Source organism: Zosterops lateralis (genome assembly GCF_965231275.1).
Source record: "Zosterops lateralis genome assembly, chromosome: 3".
Classification (NCBI taxonomy): Eukaryota; Metazoa; Chordata; class Aves; order Passeriformes; family Zosteropidae; genus Zosterops; species Zosterops lateralis.
This window is the reverse complement of record NC_139764.1, coordinates 95,959,347-95,983,284: the sequence shown is the minus strand read 5'-3', so window position 1 is coordinate 95,983,284 and position 23,938 is coordinate 95,959,347. Positions and strand designations below refer to the sequence as shown.

General features: G+C 38.0%; 1 protein-coding gene across 1 annotated transcript in view; it reads right to left on the bottom strand.

Annotated features, from left to right (window-relative positions):
• Positions 1 to 1,819: 1,819 nt before the first annotated feature.
• Positions 1,820 to 23,938, bottom strand: part of TRAPPC12 (trafficking protein particle complex subunit 12) — a 50,753-nt gene continuing 28,634 nt past the window's right edge. The window contains exons 7-12 of the mRNA XM_083856926.1: positions 21,481 to 21,553; positions 17,683 to 17,756; positions 9,652 to 9,750; positions 4,420 to 4,520; positions 3,555 to 3,642; positions 1,820 to 2,160 (exon numbers count right to left, since the gene is read on the bottom strand). Coding sequence (XP_083713052.1) covers positions 1,918 to 2,160; positions 3,555 to 3,642; positions 4,420 to 4,520; positions 9,652 to 9,750; positions 17,683 to 17,756; positions 21,481 to 21,553 — 678 coding nt within the window. The 3' untranslated portion in view covers positions 1,820 to 1,917. The remainder of the gene's footprint in view (positions 2,161 to 3,554; positions 3,643 to 4,419; positions 4,521 to 9,651; positions 9,751 to 17,682; positions 17,757 to 21,480; positions 21,554 to 23,938) is intronic.

The window sequence follows — 23,938 nt, the reverse complement described above, 5'->3', positions numbered from 1 at the left end:
CTGTAACAAAATGAAAATGACAGTGATTTCAACTCAGTTATCAATGCAAACTGAGAATCTGTCCAATTATTGTTAAACCTTGTCTAAAATCCTATCAGCAATTAAAACAAGTGTAAAACCTCGTAAAGCATAATGCCAATACAACTACCTTTAATTTACTATTTTAATATTCACTTAAGCTATGTAAATGGTGTTTAGACCGAGCTGAAGCAGGTGGTGCTGAATATTTAGTTTTTGAGTTTAGTAGTGGTACCTTAGGATAGGTCTACCCAGGTGCTGCACAGGTTTAATTCAGATCCAGCTGTTCAACCTAGAGTCCAAGTCAGAAACAGAAATGCCAACTGCTTTTTTTTCAGTTGATTGGTACACTAGCTGTTGTTTCAGTGTACAAGTATGGCCTGTCAAACAGAAGTATACTGTAAAAATGGAGCAAATTCTACTTCTGTATAAGCTGTAGGCTTATGTCTTTTCAGGTGACCAGTGACTTTGCAGCATCCTTATGAATCTGCATGTCTAGACTGCAGAAGTTTTCAAACAACCTGATTTTTCAGGACAATTCTTTGGCCCCTGTACAGTATCTCCAGATGGACAAGCATAAAAATGAGTTATTGGTTACTTAAAAATACAGGTGGGGGTATTAAAAGGGAGTGAGAATTAATTGATGGATATGGTATTAAAAAATGTAACACACAGAATTGTCCCATGGCAGTGATTTATGACAAGAAACTATTCCAACTGCTAAGCATTAAATCTCTAAACAATAAAATCCCCCTAGGAACAGATGCATATATTGTGTTCATGTATGAGTAGGAGTATCTGCATTCAATCTTTACGATACAGATGAAGGGAGAAATGTGGGCAGAGATGTAAAATACACTAGTATCACAGTGGTACTGTGATTCCAAAAATCTGTGTTCTGAGGGATGCCAAAATCAGTGTACGCTGATGCTGCTGCAATACTGGTAACTGCCCTGTGTCCTGAACCCCATTTGCTTCCACGCTGTCTGGCCTGCCCCTTAGATACCTCTCCCTCAGGCTCTGCATCATTTTCCCTGGGAAATACTTCATGCTCTGCATTTTCGCTTGATAATGGGAGAAGAACTGAACTGAAACCCGTTGTGTTTCCACTCCAACAGGCAGTGGTCCTTTCTCCACCCCGCAGAAGTGGAGCAGCTTTGCAGAATTCACATTCAGATTTAACAGTAACACAAAACCAGGGAAGTACAGGGAGACCATTTAGACCATTCCTTCACACTGTGGGAAACTGACAGTGTGCAGGACTGTATGACTCCCTGACATCCTCGTGGACACGTCCCTGTGCTACTGAGACTTGGACCAGACGGCCTCCAACAGTTCCTCCCAACCTCAGCCATGCTGTGACTCTGAATGGTGGTTATCAAGCAGCCTTCTCTGACAGCCACAGACACACAATATTCAGGAGTCTGACAGGGACAAAATGAAGCACACATAGTAGAAGCAAATGAAGAGAGGTGCATTCAGAACTTCCTTTCCATAATACATATACTGATATTCTGTCAACAACTCCTAGCTGATGAAATAAGCTCATGTGGCTTGCTCATTGACTACTGAAAAATCATCAAGACAATAGAAGGTTAAGTTCAGTTTTTCTCATAAAAGAATCAGAGTAGTTGACTGTATATATATATATATATCTATATCTATCTTATACTGCACTGTAATGAGGAGTAACTGGACGGTAACAGACCTGTAGGGATGAAACTGGGTCAAAGTCACCACAAAGTCTTTGCAATGACAGGCCTGTTAAAGACGACAGGTTCTGTAGTAATACCACTGAATATTCATAATTGAATAGATTTTATTTCACATTTACACATTAGTGAGAGTATATACAATTTAAAAAATCAGCCTTGCTGGAAAAAATTAGTTGGAAATGATCTATCCTAACTTGAGACACTGAGTATTAAAGCTATCACCCTCTTTGATAGCTACAGCCTCTAGAAGTGCCTGCTTCTTCTGCATACTGCGAGATGACTCCAGTTCATACATAGTAGTCAGGTTGAAGAGGACACTCTCGTGCAGGTAGTGTTGAGGGTCCTGCTGAACCATTCCTTCCAGCTGCCGGAGGGAATCCTTCAGTTTCCCCAGGTAAAGAAGACAAACAGCAGCATTGTTGTTAGCCTAGTGAAAAACATATTGTAAATAAATAGTGTGTTTAGAAATATATATATATATATATATATATATATATGTATTTACAAGTGATGAGAGAGGAGAAGTCTAGCATCTACAACATATTTACTGCATGCTAAGAATTACTATTCTGCATGTGTGTGCAAAACTAAAATACATTATCACCTATAAAATGCTCTCCTTTTTTTCTTATAATACTCAAGATTTACCTTCTGCCAGCAGCACCTGCTGACTTCTAAGAGCTGAAACTCTAAAAGATACACTCTAAAATGAAATATAAATAGTATAGGGCATTAGTCAGTTAATTCTGAAAGCCAAGCAAAACCAATTTCAGAAACCATGTCTGCCTCTACATGCAGTAATTTTCATGATTTTCTTTTTAATTATTTCCCTATATTTTCAGAAGTGGTTTTTTTCTCTCTCTGGCTTACATGTCCACATAAGCAACAGGAAGATACCTTCTTATCACAAAGGCATCTACAACTGATTTCACGTAAATCCAGCAGATAGGGCATTCTAAATACATCATAAATTATCAAGTCAGGTCCCATTTTTCTTGCCACACAAAATGGGTTTTATGAGTTACTGAAAGATTCCAACAAGTACAAAGTGATATAACATGTTTAGCAACAGAAATTTTCGTATTTTCTGAAAACTGCAGATAAAGGAAGAACATGGCCTTTTAGAAAAAAAAAATAATTCTGTCCATTCAGGAAACCTTACTGATCTTGTGTGATTTATAATACACACTATTTTACAGCCCGCAAAATAATGCAATTCATGTGTTGCTTAAACTCAGTCCCTTCAGTCTGTAAACGGCCTTGGAGCAGATTATGGGGGGCAAGCTGTCTGACTTCTCAGGAGCACTCTTACATAACCATGAACTGAAAACTGCCAGGTGTAGGAAAACCAAAGGTAAATGAACAGCTCTTTGATCTCAGCTTGTGATAGGAACCCAAGGCTCTGACATGCAATGTGTTAAAAATGTTATGTTTAAAATTGCAATATCCTTTCAATGTTGTGTGAAATCAAGTTAATTTTATACATGTTGGCAGCTGACATTTCTTTTTCTGACATGCAAGTCTATGCTAAAAACAGTGAGTGCAAAAAAAAGTGCTTGTGCAAAGATCCCATAAAAGAAGTGTCTCGGAATTTCTACATGCATGCCTAAGTATTCACGCCCTTCATACAGACTGGTTCTTAGTTTCCAATCCCATTTTCCGTCTCATCCTTATGTATACTGAAAACCTTTTGGCACACATGCCACATCCCATTTTTCTGTAAAGTTTTGAGCATACTCTGCATACTAATTAAATCCATGCATGAAGTATTATGAGAATAACTTAGGTGTTCATTATATATGTAGCAATTTGAAGATTTACCACAGCATTTGATGAGTCGATCCTTAAAATTTCTGTGAAAAATCGATGAGCTTCTGCAAAATTATTCTGACCAAGGTGGAGAAATGCTCTAGAAAGTAAGTGACACATAAATGAGTTCTCCTCAAAAACCCAAGGTAATAATACATTTTAAAAAGAATGAATACCATTTTTTATTTTTCCTGTTACAGATGTGAGAGTTTCTGACATTTGTTCTTCACAGTGCAAAGGAGACACCGATTTACAGACAAATGGAATGACAACTTGGATTACTCAGCCATTGTATTTTCTGCCTATGAAAGTAACAGTCTTCATTGTGTTTTTTATTAATTTAAATGCAGATACTCTCTTCCCAGAATTATTTCTCTTCATGAAATTAGCTATGTAATTTTCAGAGCACTTTTGAATAGTATCTTCCAAATATATTAAGCCAATGTGCTAACCATTGCAAAGCGAGTCCCCCATCACACAGCTCAATTTACTACAGTGCATTCGAGCATCCTTTGAAGCTACCAGTGGTACCTTCCTGGCAGATCTGATTGTAGGATGACTGCCCAAAGTAACTTCTCTCTTAAGAGTTATTTATGCAAATGTATATTGAAAAAACACAGTGAAAATATGCAGTGAAATATGAGAAAAAGCTTTGTAAAATCAACTGAAAGATCTCAGTTTCAATGCAGGACAATATGACTGTACCAAGTAATAGAGATCTCCTGAGTCTGCATGCCATTCAGTCTCACTTATGACAGATGAAGTCCCATAGAAGAGAGAAAGAGAACAGGATTGTCTCAAGAGTAGTTTAATGATCACCTTGCAAACTTTTAGAACTACATTTTAAGAAGTTTTATTTAGCTATTAAATTACCTACCTGTTCATTAAAACCATAATTTGGCTCTGTAGTCCATCCAATTTGTGAGTCACTTTCTCAACATCTTGAAAATATTTTTCTGCAGTTTTTATGTCTCCAATCTAGACAGAAAAATCATAAGTTACCACAGTAAGAAGAAAAGGGCTACATCCTTATAATATCTTATAAAGACACAGCAACATATAAAAGGTATCAAAGTCCATTATCAATCTCTTTAACCAAGGTGACTGGGTAACACCTGTTAACAAACAATGTATTTGAAGAGCCACATTTAAGGTCATGAAAAGCACCCCAAAAGCATGTGCAGGTTTGCCCAAGATAGCTTCTCTGCTGGGGGCTGTGGAGCACTCGTGGATAGTAGGGCAGGGAGGCCCCATATGCTGATTTAGCTCCTTTGTTGTAACTAACTCCACAGTTCAAAAAAGTAGCTGAAAATGAGAAAAGGTCAGAGTTACTTCCAATGAGATGGGGCATTAGTCCACAGGAAGAGAAGACAGACACCAGTGGCCTTTTAGGTAGCAGAGGACTCACACCTGGTTAACCCACAGCCTCTGGGTCACAGCCAGCAGCCACAGGATGGCTTTAGTGCATCACACCACAGGTCAGAAAACAACTCCAGTACTGAAGACATTGGGAAGATGGTCCATGTGCAGATTAAAAAACCACCAGAGTGAGTTGAGCAGGATGAAGGAATGAGAGATTCGAAAACTGGCATAAAGAAGTACAGATTTGATGTGGGGTGGAATGAGGAAGGGATTTCTAAAAAGGAAGGGGTATTTCACCTAAAGGTGAAATACACATTGCACATACATTATTTTTCGAGATGAAAAACATATTTGAAGACGGCCATTTATTTGGAAAATAAGTTAGTATATTTTTCAGGCTGGAGAAATAGAAGATGATGAAAACTTACTACTGAGTAAAATCAATCTATCAGAATCTATCAAAAGGAGTAAAATTAAACTAGTTTGGAAGCATAAAGCCTTGGAAACCAGACAGTCCGCAGGTGGGGAGATTTAAGGGGACCCTCTAGAGACCACCCATTTAAGAACACTATGAAAAATGTTTGTGACAAATGTGCTGAAGTCTCCTTAACATTCTCAGATGGTGGATATTACACATCTGAGTCTTACTAGGAAATTTAATCTAGAATTCTTAAATTACCCTAGCATTAGAAAATACCTTCTATCTTATTGCACTTTCTACCTCAGCTTTTTGTCCTGTCCATAGTGGTAGGGGAGACTGTACAATTCCTTTTTTTTACAGTCTTTTGTATACTTGAAAATGTTTTCTTCCCCTTCTAGAATGAGAATCAATTTTCAGGCAAAGCAGTGTTTACCCCTTTCTCATAGATAACGCTTTCTGGACTCTCTGAACTCTCTCCTGTTACCTCACATTCTCCCTGAGTGCCAACATAAGAATCTACAATCCAACTGATTTCTCACTAGCAGTGAGAAGCAGGAAACACATTATGTTTCACACATGAATATGAATTTTGCTTTTACACCAAGTATCTGGAAGTCCAATTTGTTTACCCTTGTGTAGTTTTCTTACTCTCAGCCTATTTCCTTTCTACAGGAAATAGGCTTGTTGTTGCTTCTCATTTTGTATTTGTATATTACTTCCAGTCTTTGGTAGCGTTTTGCCTTTGCTGTTTGAATCGCAGCCAATTTAACATTTCAGCTTCTCAACTTGTCAAGATTATTTTGTATTCTGATCCTTCCATTCATAGTGTCTGCACCACTCCCAGCTTGGCATAATCTGTCCATTTTACAAGCATGCTTCACATTTCATCATACAAGTACAACCTGATCAAAAATTACAAACACTACAAACCCTAACGAGATCCTTGTGGAAAAGACCATCTAGCAAATCTTTCTAGTCATCAGCAAATGACTTTCCAACTGCACTTTTCAGAGACTGCAAACATCCATCCATCTGAAGGATTCATCTACATTTCTTCCCAATTTGCTTATGGGAATATTGCAGTGGCAGTGCCCAAAGCCCTACTAACACCACTAATAAAACAGATACTGCTTCACCTTTAACCACAAGACTTATCCCTTGTCAACATAAGGAAATTATTCTTCTTTATATTTAGAAGATGATCCAGTTGGAACACTGCAGTCAAAAATGTAACTGTCCACCTACCAAGCATTTCTGGAATACCCATTAATAGTGTTTTCTAACAGAACAGATGCATTTCTCCCAGATGTTATGTAACTGGACTCAAAACAAAATGAATATTGTTCATTCTAAAATACCATACATTCAGTTATAATGACAAAGGATACAATTTCTCTCTATAAAACCCATTAAAGATATAAATCACCAAGAAAATAATTAGATTTAACTAGAGGATAATGCTGGCAAAGTGTAAATGAATCTGTCCTCAAGTATTTTTAGCCTGGGAATCCCTTAACCATGAGAACAATCAATTTCTAAAGCAAGCTACCAGTGTGCTCTCCTGGGAGCTTGATGAGTCCAAATCCAGTATGCTTTGATACTAATCACACATTATTTGTAATAATGAATAGTTCAGATTTCTTAGCAGCATCTTGTATTTTCTCAGCAAACATGCTGAACTCCTAAATCTCATTTTTCCCCCAGAGAGGGAACAGTTTACTTATTAAAAATTTTTGGTGGGAAAGATCATTTAATACAAATAACTTGTTTTAGTTAGTTGTTAAAGTAATTTAAACAATTTAAGTGGTCTTCATCACTTACTCACTTATCACTTTATCAACTTAGTTCAGAAGTATGATTTCAGTATCTAATAATAATTAGCACATCAAACAAAAATGAAGATTCTACTGTTAACCTCAAATCATCACATTCTCTTACAAGGGCCCTCCAATGTACTATGTGCTTAACTTTGTTGTTTGTCTGGAAACCACGATTATTTTTCTTCTAGATTTTTTTTATTGCTTTTGACTCAGTTTTGCAGCAACTTATTGCAGAGGGCAAGGTCAGGCAGCTTTTAAAATTTTTTCTTAACATACTTATTCAAATGGAAATTTTGGATAGGTCAGCCAATGAGAGCTACACAATATAATCCTACAGACTAAAATGTATTCACTGTTTCTCTATTTCACGTGAATTTCTGTTTTACAGATCAGGTGACTGCTAAAATTATGGTCTTTATGAAAATTCCTTTATGACAGTCTCTGTCTTTTCCTCCATTCTGCACTTCTATAATTCTCATTTCCCACCTTTAAGGCAACAGCCAAAGGCTGTACATCAGATCTAGACTTCCTTACGTTCCACTTACAGGTGAAGATATGATGCCTTAGACTAGTTAGCTCAATTTAATTAGGAAAAACAAAGTTTTACATGTGGAAAAAGGTTGCAACTTTTTTCTGTTAAACTCCTGAATTTATCTTACTTTATTGCTTTGTTTCACATGTGTGATGTCTACTGTCAAACAGTGTCTGTGACTCATAAGCAACTGGAATGTGGCTGCCTTACACCTCTCTTGGTAAACGTTAAAAGTTAGCAGCACAGTCTGAGGTTATTTGGGAATTACTACTTGTTTTTGAGAAGTTGTGACATTTGAATATGAAAAAAACTGGTTTTCTATTTTACCTGCAAAACATTTTATTTTTTTTCCAGGGAGTGCCTTGTTAACTGTGCACACCTACCTCAGAGTAATCTTACCAAAATGGTGATGCCCAGGACTGCAACACATTTGTTTTTCTTTAATTCAAATGGCTTGGTTTTGATTACCTGGACACTGCCTATTTCTTTTAATATATAAAAATTCTGTATTTATTGCACCAGTACCCCCCAGAGAGAGCTGAAAATTTGTCACAGAGGAAGAGAACAAGGGAAGCAATAAAACCTTATCTCCTTAAGGTGCTAGAAGGAAGGAAAATGTTTGCATTTAGAAATAATCTTTTTAACTTCTATCTAGGTCACATGAAAATATCAAAGAACTTCTTGTAATCCCTTTTGCTATGTCCAGATCTGACAGTAGAATCCCTCAGACTGTTGTTACAGCCAGCATTGGGGAGTGATTTCAAATGATTCTGTAAGTTAGGAGGTGTTTTCCTCATGGGGGTGAAAATTTCTCCATAGCAAATGGAATGACAGACTTTGGGTGTGACGTCAGGGCAGACACTCTTGTCAGAAAGTGCCAGTAACATACCCAGTAATTTTCCCAGTAAGACCAGAAATATTAATAACTTGTATTTCCTTTAGTGTTTTGTATATTTACACTACCATTTTTTAATATGCATAATTATTATGTTCCCTATTTAGGTAATAATTAATGCATGCAGTCAATATCATAAAATTGCTCCATAGTGATGGAGATCCACTTTAAACTATAGACTTTTAAAGACAGACATGTCTAACACATTGTGAAACCATGCTCCTGCTGAGAACTGAAAATCCATGATTGAATTTGAATGATATTCTATGATTTCAAGCAAGCAATGTTAATAATTATCTATTAAGAATAAATGACTCAATTTCAATATAATTTTATTACAAGAATGTCACAAATAAGATCATTTGTAAATACTTGACAATCCAAAATTAGATTTATCACTAATAATAAAAAGTAAGTGGATAAAAGAGGGAAATTTTAATTATCAGTATCAGAAACATGAAAGAACTGCAAAGAACTTGTGAGATACTAAAAATTAAAAAAAATCAAATAGCTATTTAGATGCATTCATTTTATGAAAAATAAAAAGACATCTGTTTTTATTTATCATTAAATACAGTTACATGGACATTTATTATACTTTTCTGTATACTGTTTTTTTCTTTTCAAGTGCCCTCCCCTGTGTCCTCAGGGCTATGACCTGGACAAAAGAAAGACGCTCTTGAATTTTTTCTAGATGAAGATGGCAGTTACATAGTGTGACTGAGAGCTGCATGCAATCCAAGGCAGTGAGACAGGGTATTTTCAGTGGAATTCTCTCTCACTGACATCAATGGGAGCTTTACCATTAGTTTTAGGGAAAGCAGAATGTCACTTTTTAAATAAAATACTAACTTTCTACAGCATGTTCTTTGTTTACCCATGCAGTTTTAATACTATAGGTGCTTCATATTTCCTAATTGTATCTAATATCACATGGTAGAAGGGTTTTTGTTTTGAGCACTACCTCTACAATTTGGCATGTGCCCTACAAAAACAGCTATAGTTTTAAATGCAATGATTATTCTCTGCATAGCTGTCAACAGCAGTATCACCTAGCAAATTTAGAATAAAATACATACCTGAAGGAAAATCCTTCCAATTCCACTCAGCAACTGAGGCTCTTGCTGTGGGTAATATTTGATGACAGAGTGGTAAGCATCTACAGCCAGCACGTAGTCCTAAGGGTGAAAAGCATACAATCAGGTATTTAAGCTCAGAATACTTCAGCCTTTGTGTCACCTATTTTGTAAAGACATATTCCAACAGAATTAAAGTATTTGCAACTTGTCAGTGGGACAGAATTTCTATCAATCACTAGTAACTGACTACATTGGTCTTTTCTCAGTTATACTGGAGCTGCACACACAGGGGATTTTTTTTTTAACAGGATCATATTCCTTTTGTAGCTAAATGCCACACACTAAAACTCTGAACACTTACTCTTCATCTTAGATTATGATTTAGGATGAAAGTCAAGCACTTTCTGTGTGACTGGGGGTATACATACTTGAGAAGTGTCGCATGTTCCAAATATACGTATAATTTACATGGCTTAACACATTATTTTCCAAAGCTTTGTGAAGTGCCTGTGCACATGCTCTTGTGAAAAACAACACGTGACAGAAACTGCAACTCCTGCACATCTTCAGATGACAAGGTAACACTACTACCAAGGGAAACAAGACATTTTCCCTTCCTCCACCTGAATTGTTGGGTTTTTACTGCGTAAAAGCACGTAATCCAAATAAAAAAATGTATGTGAGCTAAAACTAAGTGAGGGGAGAACTGATTCTCATCTCCAGAAGGCTTTGCAAGTGACACCATGTCTGCATGAAGGCCATGCTGGCAGGGGGGAGCATTGAGATCTGCCTGCTCAAGGTGGAATAGCAGTATACCCTCCAGCTAAGGAACAGTGACAAAAGATTAAACAAATGGGTCCCATTTCCCACTGGAAAGAAATGCCCATGTGACTGGTTCCTGCAGTTCAGCTGATTCATGGTTGAACTGCAATAATTCAATGACCTTGACAGGACATGCTTTCAGACCCTGGCCACAAGGTTTGGCAGGCAGAGGTGAGATGCACTGCCCATGCTCTGTGCTGAGACAGGCTGTAGCTGCAGGAATGTCCTATGGCCCAGGGCTGTGCCAGCCTCAGTTGCTGCAGCTTGGAGAAATGTGAGCAGAGGCAGAGAGTACCTGCCTTCGCTTACAAGTGCCAGGCCAAGCAAAGGCTGAGGACTCTCTGTGCTGCAACATTTTGGTGCTTCCCAACAGTTCTGCCTTCAACTTAATACAAGAATTGTGGTAGGCATTAGAAAGCTAGGGACAAGGGAGAATAATCTTACAAAACTACACAGACACCTTGGGATACTCTCTGCCCTACCATTATTCTTAGTCAAATTATAGTACTGGTTTAACTTGTCCCTAATGTGATCACAGCTACTAGTAAAGGTTGTTGTTTTTTCATCTGCTTGGTTTGAGGAAGTAATGCTCCCCAGGTGTAATGAATTTTTTTCCTGAGGATGCACTTAAAAGGAGTAAACCCTCTATCCAGTTCTGAAGTCCTCAGCACAGGAAACACATGAATGTGTTGGAGCAGGTCCAGAGAACAGTAACAAAAAATGGTCAGAGGGCTGGAACATTTCTCAAGAAGAAAAGCTGAGAGAGTGTGGGTTGCTCAGCCTGGAGAAGGAAAGGCTCTGGGGAGACCTCATTGCAGCCTCTGAAATGGGCTTATATATCAGGGCCTGTTGTGCTAGGACAAGGGGTAATGGTTTGAAACTAAAAGAGGGATTTAGACTAGATATAAGGAATGGTATTTTTACAATGAGGGCAATGAAACACTACAATGGGTTACCCAGAGATATGGAGGATCCCTGGATCCATCCCTGGAAACATTCCAGGTCAGATTGGTTGGTGCTCTCAGTAACCCAATCCAGTACAAGAGGTCCCAGCACATGCAGGGGTAGGTTAGACTAGATGACCTTTAAAGGTCTGTTCTGACCCAAACCATTCTATTCAAAACATATTGTTTCATACAACCAAAAACTCAAGACAAGTCTTTGGAGTCTGATCTGTATATGAGAGAAATTACACATCCTGTAATAGTAGGAGATGAGTTAAACAGCCCAGGAAAGCCCTCTGCAGGACCTCTCTTTTGCAAACAACTTGAATACTGTGGATATAATGATTAATTCTTGTCCTGGGGTGACTTTGTGGTGCTTGTATCCCCAACCATCTGTTCTGTTTATGCTGGATATTAAGTCCTGCACCTTTAAGGCTGGTTCTGAGACCGAAGGGGGGGGGGGAAGAAGCAGCACAGTTTGTTTGCAGAAACTACTCTGACTCCTCCACTTTCCACTTCTGGACAGCATTGTCTGCAGCATGGACAGACAGCGGGATAGAGATCTCCTCTGCTTTTAGTTAGTTTTTAGCTACCTTAGGCAGAGAAGTTCCCTGGACTGTTTTTTTCCTCTTTTTCTTGGGACTGTTTAAACCTGCTCTGAACTGAAAGACCCAGAGAGACACTGCGATTTCACACCTGCAGCCCACCAGGGGCCTGGACCTTGGCATTTTTCCAGCACCAGAGGGACTAGTGAGAAACTGAGCGAGCCGAGCTACACCCACAGGGACTTTCTGAGTTTGCCATCTCACCTCAGAGCAATGAGAGGTTTTATTGTTTCATATTATTCATTTTTTATTGCTTGTGGGCACTTTCTTTGTTAAAGAAATAGTGTTTTCAACTTTTCTCTAAGGAGATTTTTTCCTGGACCGATTGGGTTTGCTTCACAGAGGGATCCTAGTCAGAGGTTTCCTCACAAATTTACCCTAAACCAGGACAATTCTGAACAATTAATTACAAACATTTAGAGTTTATTACAATTCTAATGTGCCATGACAAGTTCACACTTATTATTGGAGTACGACTGTGTTAGGAAGGCATAAAAAACTTGGAATAGGGACCCTGTGATCTAGCTCTTTAAGAGGAACCCCAGCCATGATTGTAGTACCTATTAATTCTTCCAGGAGTATAATCTACTAAACCTGAAGGATTGTTTATGACTATGATTTTTATCCCTTCAAGCATCAAATGTGGTCACTAGAGAAATAATTTTCTTGTATCAAATTCTGTGGTGTAAAGCTGCCTCTTACCCAGTGCTCACACTTGTGCACACTCTAAGGCTCTGGTTACACAACAAAGATGCCCAGCACAACCATGAGGGACTGAGGCTCTGCAGTCACATCCCCAAAGTGATACAGAAACAACTCCCATGAAACTATGCAGCAAGTTGATAGAAACTGCCACCTTACAGCTTAGCATGAACTGACTGCAGAAAAGCCTCAGCCACAAGAAGCTGCACGAGTGGGCAGTGTTTGCACCATCCCAGCAGCACAGGCTCCCTTGTGTACACAGCAGCCAGCCTTGGTAGGAACGAGCAACCCAAGTCTTAAGAGGCCCAAGCTGCAGGGGCCTCATGGATTTGGCCTAGTCAGGGAAAGAAACCCTCCTCCTTTTTCTGCACTCCTTATCCTTATCTCCATACGCATTACAACTGCAAGTACATGAACACTGACAGCTGCTGAAATGTGAGACTAGAGGTGAACCTTAAGAGTCTATGCATTCTGTTGGTGGTCACTGCACCCCCTTCCCATACAACAGCACAGCACATTTTACCTACCACATGCCTCACAGTATCTGTCACAGGAATAGGACCCATTTCTTCCAGGAGGTGACAAGAGACTAAATTATGTATGTCCAAAGGCAAAAGCAAGGATGGCCCCAAGATGAAACTGTAAAACGTATCGTATCTAGGCTCACTTCTAAATACAACCTCGTTCTCTGGTCACCTGTGGATCCCACAGTGAGTTTAATATGTATTTATTATTCTCCCTACACTATGATGAAAGCATTAGGACATTTCTTGAATATCCTACATGTGATACAGAATGATACTATTCTGTGGTGAGTTATAGAGGCACCTTATCTGACAGTTCCTTCTGATGGAGCACATTGTAAAATAGATGATATTTGGTCTCACTTACTAAAGACCATTGTTATTCACAGTTTTGCTAATGTGACATAACAAAGATTGTCTTATGGAATGATAAATACACACCACCTCTGGGGAGTGAAGACTTGATTGATACAAGGTTGTATCAATCAAGTGGTTGTGAGGAGTAAAACATATTAAGCATTGCCAGTAAAAACCCCAATGACTACAGCTTGTGATCTTAAGACTTAGAGATGGGGCTGACATATTGTCAAGGTCTTTAATTTAAAAAGATTAAGAGCCTTCCAGTTTTCCACACCTGTGTAAAAAAATTCAAGAAGGTCTGAAGTTATACTCTTTAGGATATGAATGAGAATTGGCCTATTGTTTTATAACTAAATACCTCTTTTATTATGAAAATTTGGGGCTAACGTTACATATATTAATTGAAAATAGTTCTAGTAAGCCACTAGACCTACTTGCTGGAGTATGTTTTTCCTTGAATGCACTGCAGAATAACTTCCCTTCATGGTCACTGCATTACACATTTTCATATTTCCCCGATCACCACCTTAAGTACTTAATTAGAAATAAGCATAAATAACCATGATGTGTAGAATGCTGAAAATTCAAGAAACCTTAGACTAAAAATCTTACAAGGAGTGGACAGTTCATAAATGCCTTATTTTGGGGAGAGAGGTCAGAGTTAACTAACTTATCTTTCCTCTTTATCTAGTGCAGTTGTGGAAGGGTTATGAAAGCAGATTCACAATGCTATGAATACAGAGAGCTGAACTGCAGCACTCAGGCAAAAGACAGGATGATTCATGCAGTCTCTCTCCTTTAAATGATAGAGGAACCAAAGTCCTCAGGCATCAGTCCCCTGTGTCACAAGCACAAGCTGTTACCTCCTTCTTGGTGCCATTTTAATTGTGTTATACCCAGACTAAAATAAATTTTAATGCTTTTCTTTTACAAAGGGCAAGTTCTACAAAAGCTAACACAACATTGAAGAAAACTAAAATGCACAAAATGTGCCTTTAATTAGAGTGCATTTGTAATACTTAAGTGTTTATTCCTTAGAGAGATAAAAGTCTGGTAAGATAATGTCAAAAGTGATTTTAGCTCAGATGAAAAGAACTTGAAAAGTTTTTAAGACACTTCCATGGTGATTTAGTGAAGTGACAGGCATTTTGCAGACAGACTTCTGAAATGAAACAATGCACCTCATCAGCTGTATGCTAAATTAATATGCCCCTCATGCTGCTATATTCAGGATATGCTTTCATAGTGACATAAGCCCACAGCTCTTGTAAATGGAAGTCTACAGTGAGAGGTTACACTGACTCCCCTTCCTATCCTGCTGCATTTCCACATCTTTCCTTGAACTGCCCCTTGTTCACAGGAAACGGGAAAGCTGTATGATAGCAGCTGATAAAACTGCAATCCACCATTTCTTTGTCATTTGGTTAAGTCCAGCAGTGGTACACAGAAAAAAAGGTGGAACCCATTCAAGGAAGGTTAGACAAAGAAAGGGAGAGGAACAGGCAAAAAAGACTGCCTTGAACTGCTACCAAACTGTCACTGGTCACATGGATAAAGGGATGCAGCAGGCAGAGTTCAGTACCTAGGAAAGATATTCCCAGGGTACAGGAGACATGTCTGATTTCCTGTGCCTGAGTGAATCACTTTGCCTTCACTCGCTACCTCTGAAATAATACGCCCCTCCATCTCAAAATTTAAGAAGATGTTTAACTATGAAACACAAACGAGGCATATTTAAAAAGGCAGAAATCATTGTACTACATAAACAAAATTCTTTGATTCAGGTAAGTAATGCAGAAAAGATATGGCCTGAAATAAACCTAATTAAAAGTTGAGGATAATGAAAGTAGATTTAAATAGTTATAGGGCGAACATCTAATCAAAGTGGGTTTTTTTAAATTTTCAAGTGTCAATCCTGACAAGATTGTTCTCTGTTAAATACTACTGTAGTTTTTTTTGGCCTAAAAAAAAGATCAGTAAAAGTAAGATGTTTGAAGTATTTTTTTCATACCAAAGTCACACAGCTTTACTTTAATAAATTATCATCATCATCATCATAATCATCAACTACTTGCTCAAGGTATTTCATCACCCAACAGTACCCGGGGATCAAGCACAGTGTTGTAATATTGTAAATGGTCACTAGATGGCAATAGATGGTGCTGACTTGGAGACTGAAATCATTGCTTTTTCTTAAATTCCATACACTTGAAATTCTCGAATAAAAACAAATGCAGTTTTTAAAGTATATGATACAACAGCAAAAAAGTGTGGAACCGTGTGAAATTAATATAATTGTTCATGGGAGAACTTACAAAAGTGTGTTTAAAACTTATTTGAATAGATTCATGCTGAATATTCCGGAAGGTGGACAAGATGACTACACTACCGCTGCACGTTAGAATGGCCTGGGGATATTCCTGAAAACTGAAAGTGAGCTCACGAGTAGCATACAGCCAATGCACTGAAATGCAAATATCAGATGGATGTAGTTATGCATTAACATGCAATTGTGGTTAATTTGAAAGTTATTGTAAACCATAAATTTCTAATTTAACAGCTGTGATACAGGCCCTAAATACTACTGGTCTTAAGAAGCATCTGAACTACAGTATTTCCGAAATACCCTTTCCAAAAAGATGATAATTGGTATTCACAAATATATTTCTGTTACTCAAAGATAACAGCACTAACAAGACCAAACCAGAGGAAGGCAAGAACTGTGCATCCATGTAGATTTGTGTGTACACAGGAAAAACAATACTGCATGAGTTAAAAAAGAATTCAGAGCAGAAAGTAAAGCGCACTTTTGTATACAATGTATATGTACACTGTAATGTGTAAATATCTATCAGTATCTTTTTATTTACATATTCTACTTTGTTCAGGATAGCAGCTCATGCTTTTCTTCATTTGTTTACTGAAAAAGAGAATGATTTAAAAAAAAAACCTTTGTCATGTATCTACTTCAAAAGACAGCTTGTTTTAAAGAACAATTATTTCTATGCAAGACAGAAATGTTCTTATTACAATACAATCATTAAAACAAATGTGTGTTTCCCCTAATTCTCATAACAAGAATATTCCATTTCACGTGAAGCTATATAAGCAACTCTGATATTTAAAAACCAACCAAACCAACAAAAAGAAATCATACTTTTCTGAGGTATTCTAATGTTAAGAATGGAGCCTTGTTTGGGAAGTAGCTCAGTAAACATCAGAGAATGAGGTCTGGCATGACCTTGGGCAATCAAAGTGCAGGGAGCCAGGACTGCAAATCTTGGCCTGTGAAGATTCTACTGCTGACAATCCTGCTCCAAGCCTGTTGCTGCTAATTGATTTGTAAAGCACAGTTAAGCTCAGGGTAACAGCAGGCTGCTGCAAGAATGGCAACATCCCTGTTTTACTGACCTCAAGGTGGTCAGCAAAAGTAATTTTATTTCTACTTCCTGAATACAAAGAGCAGCTAAGAGTGTTGCACCAAATAGAGCAATTGGTTAAAAAACACAAGGAGGAATCAAGGGGGAAAACCCCAGCAGTGAAAGCTAGTCACTTTTTGCTTTTATTGCTTTCTCTTCCACCCCTACCCACTAGTGAGGATTTAAACTTGAAAGAAGACATAGTACAACTGAGATCAGTTGACAAGGGAGGATGTATTTAGATGTTATGGATCTCTATCAGATACAAAAGCTACAGTGTTATTAACCCTCACAAACAGAGCACCATTCCTAGTGCACAATTTGAAAAAGGCAGAGCACATAATTGCTTTTAATTAGAGCATTTAGTTAAGTGTTTGAAAAATTCAATTTAAAAATGCAAATTCTGTATTGTTATTGCATGTTCTCTAGGATGATTTGAAGAGAAATAACTACAGATATGCTCCTGAAGAACATCACTGCAAATAGCTATCTATTAAATAAGACATTATTAAGCCTAATTAATTCTTCACTAAGCAAAACCTTCATGTACTGTCAGGTAGTCTTCTCTTATCTCTGCACCAGTAATTCACTTGCATTTTCTCTGACATTCTATTCTGGAACATACGGTACCTCTGCAGTTCTGCCACCCACGTACCTTCATCATTAGCAGACAGTTTGCCATGGAGTACATCACCCGGCCCAGACGTGACCTCCACAGCTGAACAGAGGCTGCAAAATAAGAGCAGCTTGTGAATTTGCCCAAATAAATTAGAGGTTCTTTCTTGCCATCAATTATTGATCCCATGAATTACGATTTTGAAAGGTCCCCCTCGTTAACACCACTGGGTTTTAGCCTAGAATTTTTAATCCTCAGCCCTGCTGCAGCATCAGAGAATTCTGCATCTCTCCAAGGGAATTGCTTAAGCAGCTCTGGGTACCACACTCAAGGCAACAATGCAGAGCAATAGACAGTCACTCAGCTCTCAACTCAGGCCATATTAAACACTGAAACAAGCCACACATTTTTCAACATCAGAACAAAAGGTGCATAAAAGGATTCGAGTGATAATGAGCAACAGTTTAAAAACATGTAATCTGCAGCATTAAATGTGGTAAATTAAAAAAATCAAACATAGATAGAATGTCATTTCAGAGCCAAAATATGCAGAGTGAGAAATGTCTGAGTCTGGGACTGTTTGTGCTTGCCTCTGGCTGAGAGATACGCTGAAAAAAATCTGCCAAGCTTGTCTGCTTTTCCTATTCTTCTGGAGCTTGCAGGCATTAAAAGCTGCTGCAGATTTCTCCCTCTTGCTTTGCAGACAGACTCCCAGTGTTGTAAGAGAACCGTTCACACAGACCCTTATTTTCTCTCGTGTTCAGTAGCACAGATCAATGCTAGAAATATTTCTCTAATCCTCAAAAATAAACACTAGGACTACTAATTTAGTACATTTGAAAAATACATGTATCTCAGTCAATCAGGTGTCAAGGTCACTGTAATGATTTGAAAGAGAGTGGGGGGAAGGGAGAAGAGGCTATTGCAATAAAATTGCGATAACTGAGGCCACTCATTTGTATCATTAATGTACTCACTGATGAAAGCATGGCAGATTACACAGATAATTCTTTCAGCAGACAAAGAAATCACTACAAAGAAGAGCTTGGTGAAATGTCTACTGCCTTTCCTAAAAAGGAAAACTCCTTCCATCCTCTTCAACAATAAAAGAAAAAAAAAATCCAACTGATGAATATTCTCAAATCATCTTTGTCAAAAAGGTCGTAATGTAGGGTCCAAGACTGAATCCAGTATTTCATCCACTGTACCTTACAATCATTCATTACTCCTAGCCCTTTTTTTAGAAATTCCTCTGTGACCACAGATCCCTAGTGCTAATGGAGATGATACTGTAAACCATGAAAAATACTTCATGATATGTTTCCTTTTTTCTTTCCTTGTGAGTATCTGTAAAATCTGAACATAATTAAATAACTGCCCTTCATTATTTCACTTAAGTAAATATCTCCTTTTTTGCATGTCCTCTAAGTTTGGTAATCACATTCAGTATTTTAGGACTTAGGCGAAAACAAATTAGATGTTGATTCCTATACCAGAGACATCCAGGTTTCATGTTAACAATCAGATAGCACCAGCTACAGTTCTCAAAAAAGGACTGCAAAGCAGGCAAACCAGGTATCTTCAGCCTGGGCTATAAACTCAGCAGGAACCTGGTCTGGAAATTCTGTAGCTTTGTGGGATGAGGCTTCTTAGTACTGGCAGAAAGGGATTTAAAAAAAACCTGCAAAGAAGTAAACAAAACCAAAACTCAACAACAGAACACTGTGTTTTACTGAGCTGACTGAAACACTCTCTGCAGGTCCGTGCTGCCATGCTTCACTCTAAGCATTTGCTTTTCCTTGTTTTCATCAAGGGCTCTGTACTCCACACTGCCACTCATTTCAATAGGCACTGTGAAGTTACAAAACTGGCATCTTGCAGAATACATTACCAGGCAAGTGGTGCAATGCTAAATTTCTCTGCCTGCTGAAAAACTGGCAAATGAGGTGCTCTGTTCCAGGCTAGAGATGTCTGGTAATCAACATGGTAAGCTGATTGGTGTTGCACCTTCTTACATCAGCAGCACGGAAATTACATACTAAGCATAATCCCCATAATGAACTATGGGGCTGTCTTCACATAAAGTTAATAAGGTTTGCTTCAGCAAGTCTCAGATGAAAAAAGCAAACCTATTATTAAGCCTCCTGGAGCTCCAAACTCAGAGACGAAGCAGAGAGGGAGCAGACCTGGCTGACCTCCACAGACAACACCAGTCAACAGCCTCTGCAAAGGTCCCCGTGGGCTTTTTGGCAGTCTTAAACCTAGAGGCAGCTGCATAGTAGACATGTAAAGATCTCTCCAAATTTTCTGCAGCCATATCCCTTGATAACTACTAGCTACTGCTTTTCTAACTATGCCTCCTCCTGAGCCCATCTGAGCTCTGAAGCAGAAGCAGAGAGGAAAAGCAAGGAGCCAGTAACTCATGAGTAAGGCAGACTGCGGGACACAGGATTATGAAACAGCTAGGAAATAAGTCTTTGTACCTTAAAGGGGGATCAACACCTTGGTTTTAAAGTTGCAAAAAACAAAACATGTGCGATAAGGATGAAAATTCTGGCAGAAAGTGCTAACAGGGAAAAGTAAGTAGAACAGAGGCAAAAAGAATATTAGATATAAGAGAAAAGAACAAAAACTCATGAAGTGCTGTGTCTAATTTCAATGTAAGATTATTTCTCTTTTCCCTAAACCTTTTGAGAAGAGTAGTAAATGTACTCCTTTGACTATATGTGCAAATACCTTTATGAGATATACTGTTCACATGTGTTCATGTTTTTAGGATGCATTCAGAAGGTGTATCATGTCAGTCATGGTGACACATTAAAGCAACTTTTACATTCAGTCAAATTGAAGACCAGGTAGAAAAATAGTTCAGACAGGAATGCAGCCTTCAATACAGACACAGTTTTAAGGAATTATTTATAACTTTTTTCTGCTATTAACTCTATCCAGGCTCTTCTATCTCAGAGCCAGACTTTTACTTTCCACGGGCTCTGTGTGAACGGCCTCCTAGAAAGAACTTGGTAACATTCCTCAGACTGTTAGCTAAAGGTGAAAGTTTTTGTTTTCTTGGTGTGTGTTTTGAACTTGCTAGGCATCATGAGGGGTCCATACAACGCATAGCAATGCCTAAAATGTCTCGTCTAATTTTCAATAACTCTCAAATTACCTTGTTAGTATAAATTCTGTTAGAAAAAAAAAAAAAAAGGTGCTTGTCCTGATCACCCTTTTTTGTGCAGTAATTTGCCCTATACTATTGAAGCAACAACACTAAGATAGAAAAAACAGAAGAAAACATAATTGGATATAAAATCATGAAAATGATGATGTAATCTAAATATTATTCTAAAGAGTGCCTTAGGTACTTCAGGAGTCTAAGTACCATGCAGCTACAGTGAGACTCAGCCATCTGTACAGCAGCACCCTAAGACAGAGCAGCCACTGTATGGTGGTAGTTCAATCTGAAAAAACTGAGTGGATGCCAGACATGAGGTTTGAGAGGAGTCAGTCAGCCAAGGCTTAAGATGAAACACCCATCTAGCTGCAGTAGCAATACACTTATATATTCATCACTAAAGAATAACAGCCATGTTGTTTCTCCTAAGTAAGAAAAAGAATTGATTTGTTGCACCAGTTTGATCAAGGGCAAAACTGTGAAATTAATTTCAGCAAAAAGTAATACAAGGTGTACAAGTACAATCATTTCAGGGGCTGAGTAGGCTATAAGATTACAAAACTACAGTTTTAACCAGTCTGGGACAGTCTTGTGAAAATTCTGGCACACTTAGGCAAGCAATAAAAATACACCATCCGTGAAAAAAATGTTTAAACAACACCTACCTTGTCTGTTCTCCTGTGTAATGTTAGTCATACTTCCATCTTCAGCTAAGCCTTGTTCCAAATTTTCTAGTATCTGTAGTAATTTTTTTAAAGTAACCAACATGAGTTTAAACAGCACTATATATTTAATGCAAATTATCCACAATGGACAATCTCAGTGTAAACCAATTCATGCAGAAATGCTTCACCTAGGTACAGTTCAAAATTACTGGTTATTACCATAGCTAGATCAATTGCACAAAGTAACAAAGTCCTGTAAGAAAGTACTGTAGAAGGATGTTAGAGTTCAGTTTATGATACTTACAGAACATTAAATATCAGCACACTCTAGGGTCATACATATTTTGTTAAGTAAAACAGGAAATATGCTCTACCAGAGAATGAACATTAATGACCACGATGAAAGTCAAAACTGATTTCTTTCAGAGAAGGCCACGGCCTCCTGAATTCTTCACCCTAAGAATGGGTTTTAGTTTCTTTAGTTCCATGTTTTTGTCTTTAATGAAGTACTCTTCTTAGTTCTTACTGCAATTTCCTTTTCAAACTTCAGGGTTTATTGCTTTTTTTTATTGTAGATTTAAAATCACGTAAATTGTTGAGTGAATGAAACATTTCTTGTTTTATTAGAAGAACAGAAATGTATACTTAATGAAGCTTGTGTCCGAAGCACTTTTAAAATATGCATGCAAGGCACCATTTGAAACACAAGATAACTTTCCTTTTCCTAATTCTATAATGATTCTCCAAATTCATTTTCCAATTCCCACAGATGACCCCGTTTTTCCCGTTACAGATGTGTAACTCTGGTTACATATGACGCCTGTAATTTCCTTCAAATATCTATATGGGCCACTTGCTGTTTAATCAGCCACTGCGGTTACCCAACGAAGGAAATACAAGGCACTTCCTCTTCTGGGGACCGAATGCACTTCCAAACAAAGAGCTTTCATTTTCTGGGAGTATAAACTATAAACCATAGATTTTCCTAAACCAATCAAGTATTTCAGTTATGCTCAGCGTTTCACAAAGGAACACTTAAAATCAACACAGGAAATCCTCAAATTAATCTGGCCTTGGAAAGCATGTTGGTGTTTTCTACAGCCAATCAAGACAATCTGTACCTCCAGAAAGTCATCTCATGCCACCAATTTTAGACATATTAAGCTGGAAGAAATTGCCCTCTGAGATACCAAGTCCTTTTCACAGACTAGAGTGAAGTTTTGAAGTTCACTTTATAAATTCGGCCACTAAGAACTTAAGAGCAAGGAGAACATACAATGAATGTAGAACATTTGCTACCTGCCAGCTGAGCCAGGCTAATTTTCCTGGTAAGAATTGTTAGACCATGACAAATACAAGGTTATATGGTTTACTGTAAACTTTGGTCAGAGGGCCTTACCTCAGACTTTGAGAGGCTATGAGCATACACCAGTAGATATTGCACCTTAGCTGACAGGCGGCAATTCATGAGCTGGCAGTGGCACGCCTGCAGGACTCTCAGTCCCACTTTCAAAAGCAGTGCAGCCACCTAAAAATCACTTAGAAACCAAAGTGCCACCTTTCAGTGTTAAATGCCTAGTGTATAACAAGACACCCTGTCAGAAAAAAACCCCACATTCTTATCTCCCACAAATCCAAACCACTTTATAATCTACTTTCTGTGGTCTAAACCCCCTGATCTTTCTCTTCCCCAATAAAATATCTAGTGATTTCCTCTTATATCCAGTAGGGCCCAAGTTCCTACTCCTGAAATGGTATAAACACTACAAGAGGCCTTCACCAAGGCAACATACTTTCCTTTTTTAAAAGACAATGGATTTCTCTGAAAACATTCTCACTAACATAATCAAAAAAGGAAGAATTACATATTAGCATACAATTAGAGTATTACATTAACCATTCTGTAACATTACTTGGGGATATCTAGCCGTGACCTGAAGCTCAACATCATTAAAACAGAGCTCAGTGATAATTTGAGGCTAATTGTTTTATTCCCTAGGTTTATCTCTCTTTTGCCCTTAAATACAAAAACATCACCTGCAGTTTTCCAGTATGTGGGCATTTCCCATTTTCCAAGAATTGTTGAATAGTAACATTAATGATTCTGGCAGTTTCTCAGTGTAAGTTATTGCATTTAGTCAATACGAAATATTTAGGTGGTAAACTGTTTATTCTACCAATATCACATGACATAGCTTTTACCACCCATGTTCTTACTATGAAGAAAAATATGATAGAACACTTCTACCATTTAATTCATTAGTTTGACATATGACCTGTGCTTTTTCTTGTTTTGAACATTAATTGTTATGCACACCAATTAATTTCACTGGCTATTATTACTTGACTGAGTCTTCTGTTTCATTCTCTATCTATTGCCTGTATGCCAGAATTACTAATATATCCATACCACCATTAGCCTTTTTTGGTGCATCTGAAACTGTGGCTTTTTGAGTAC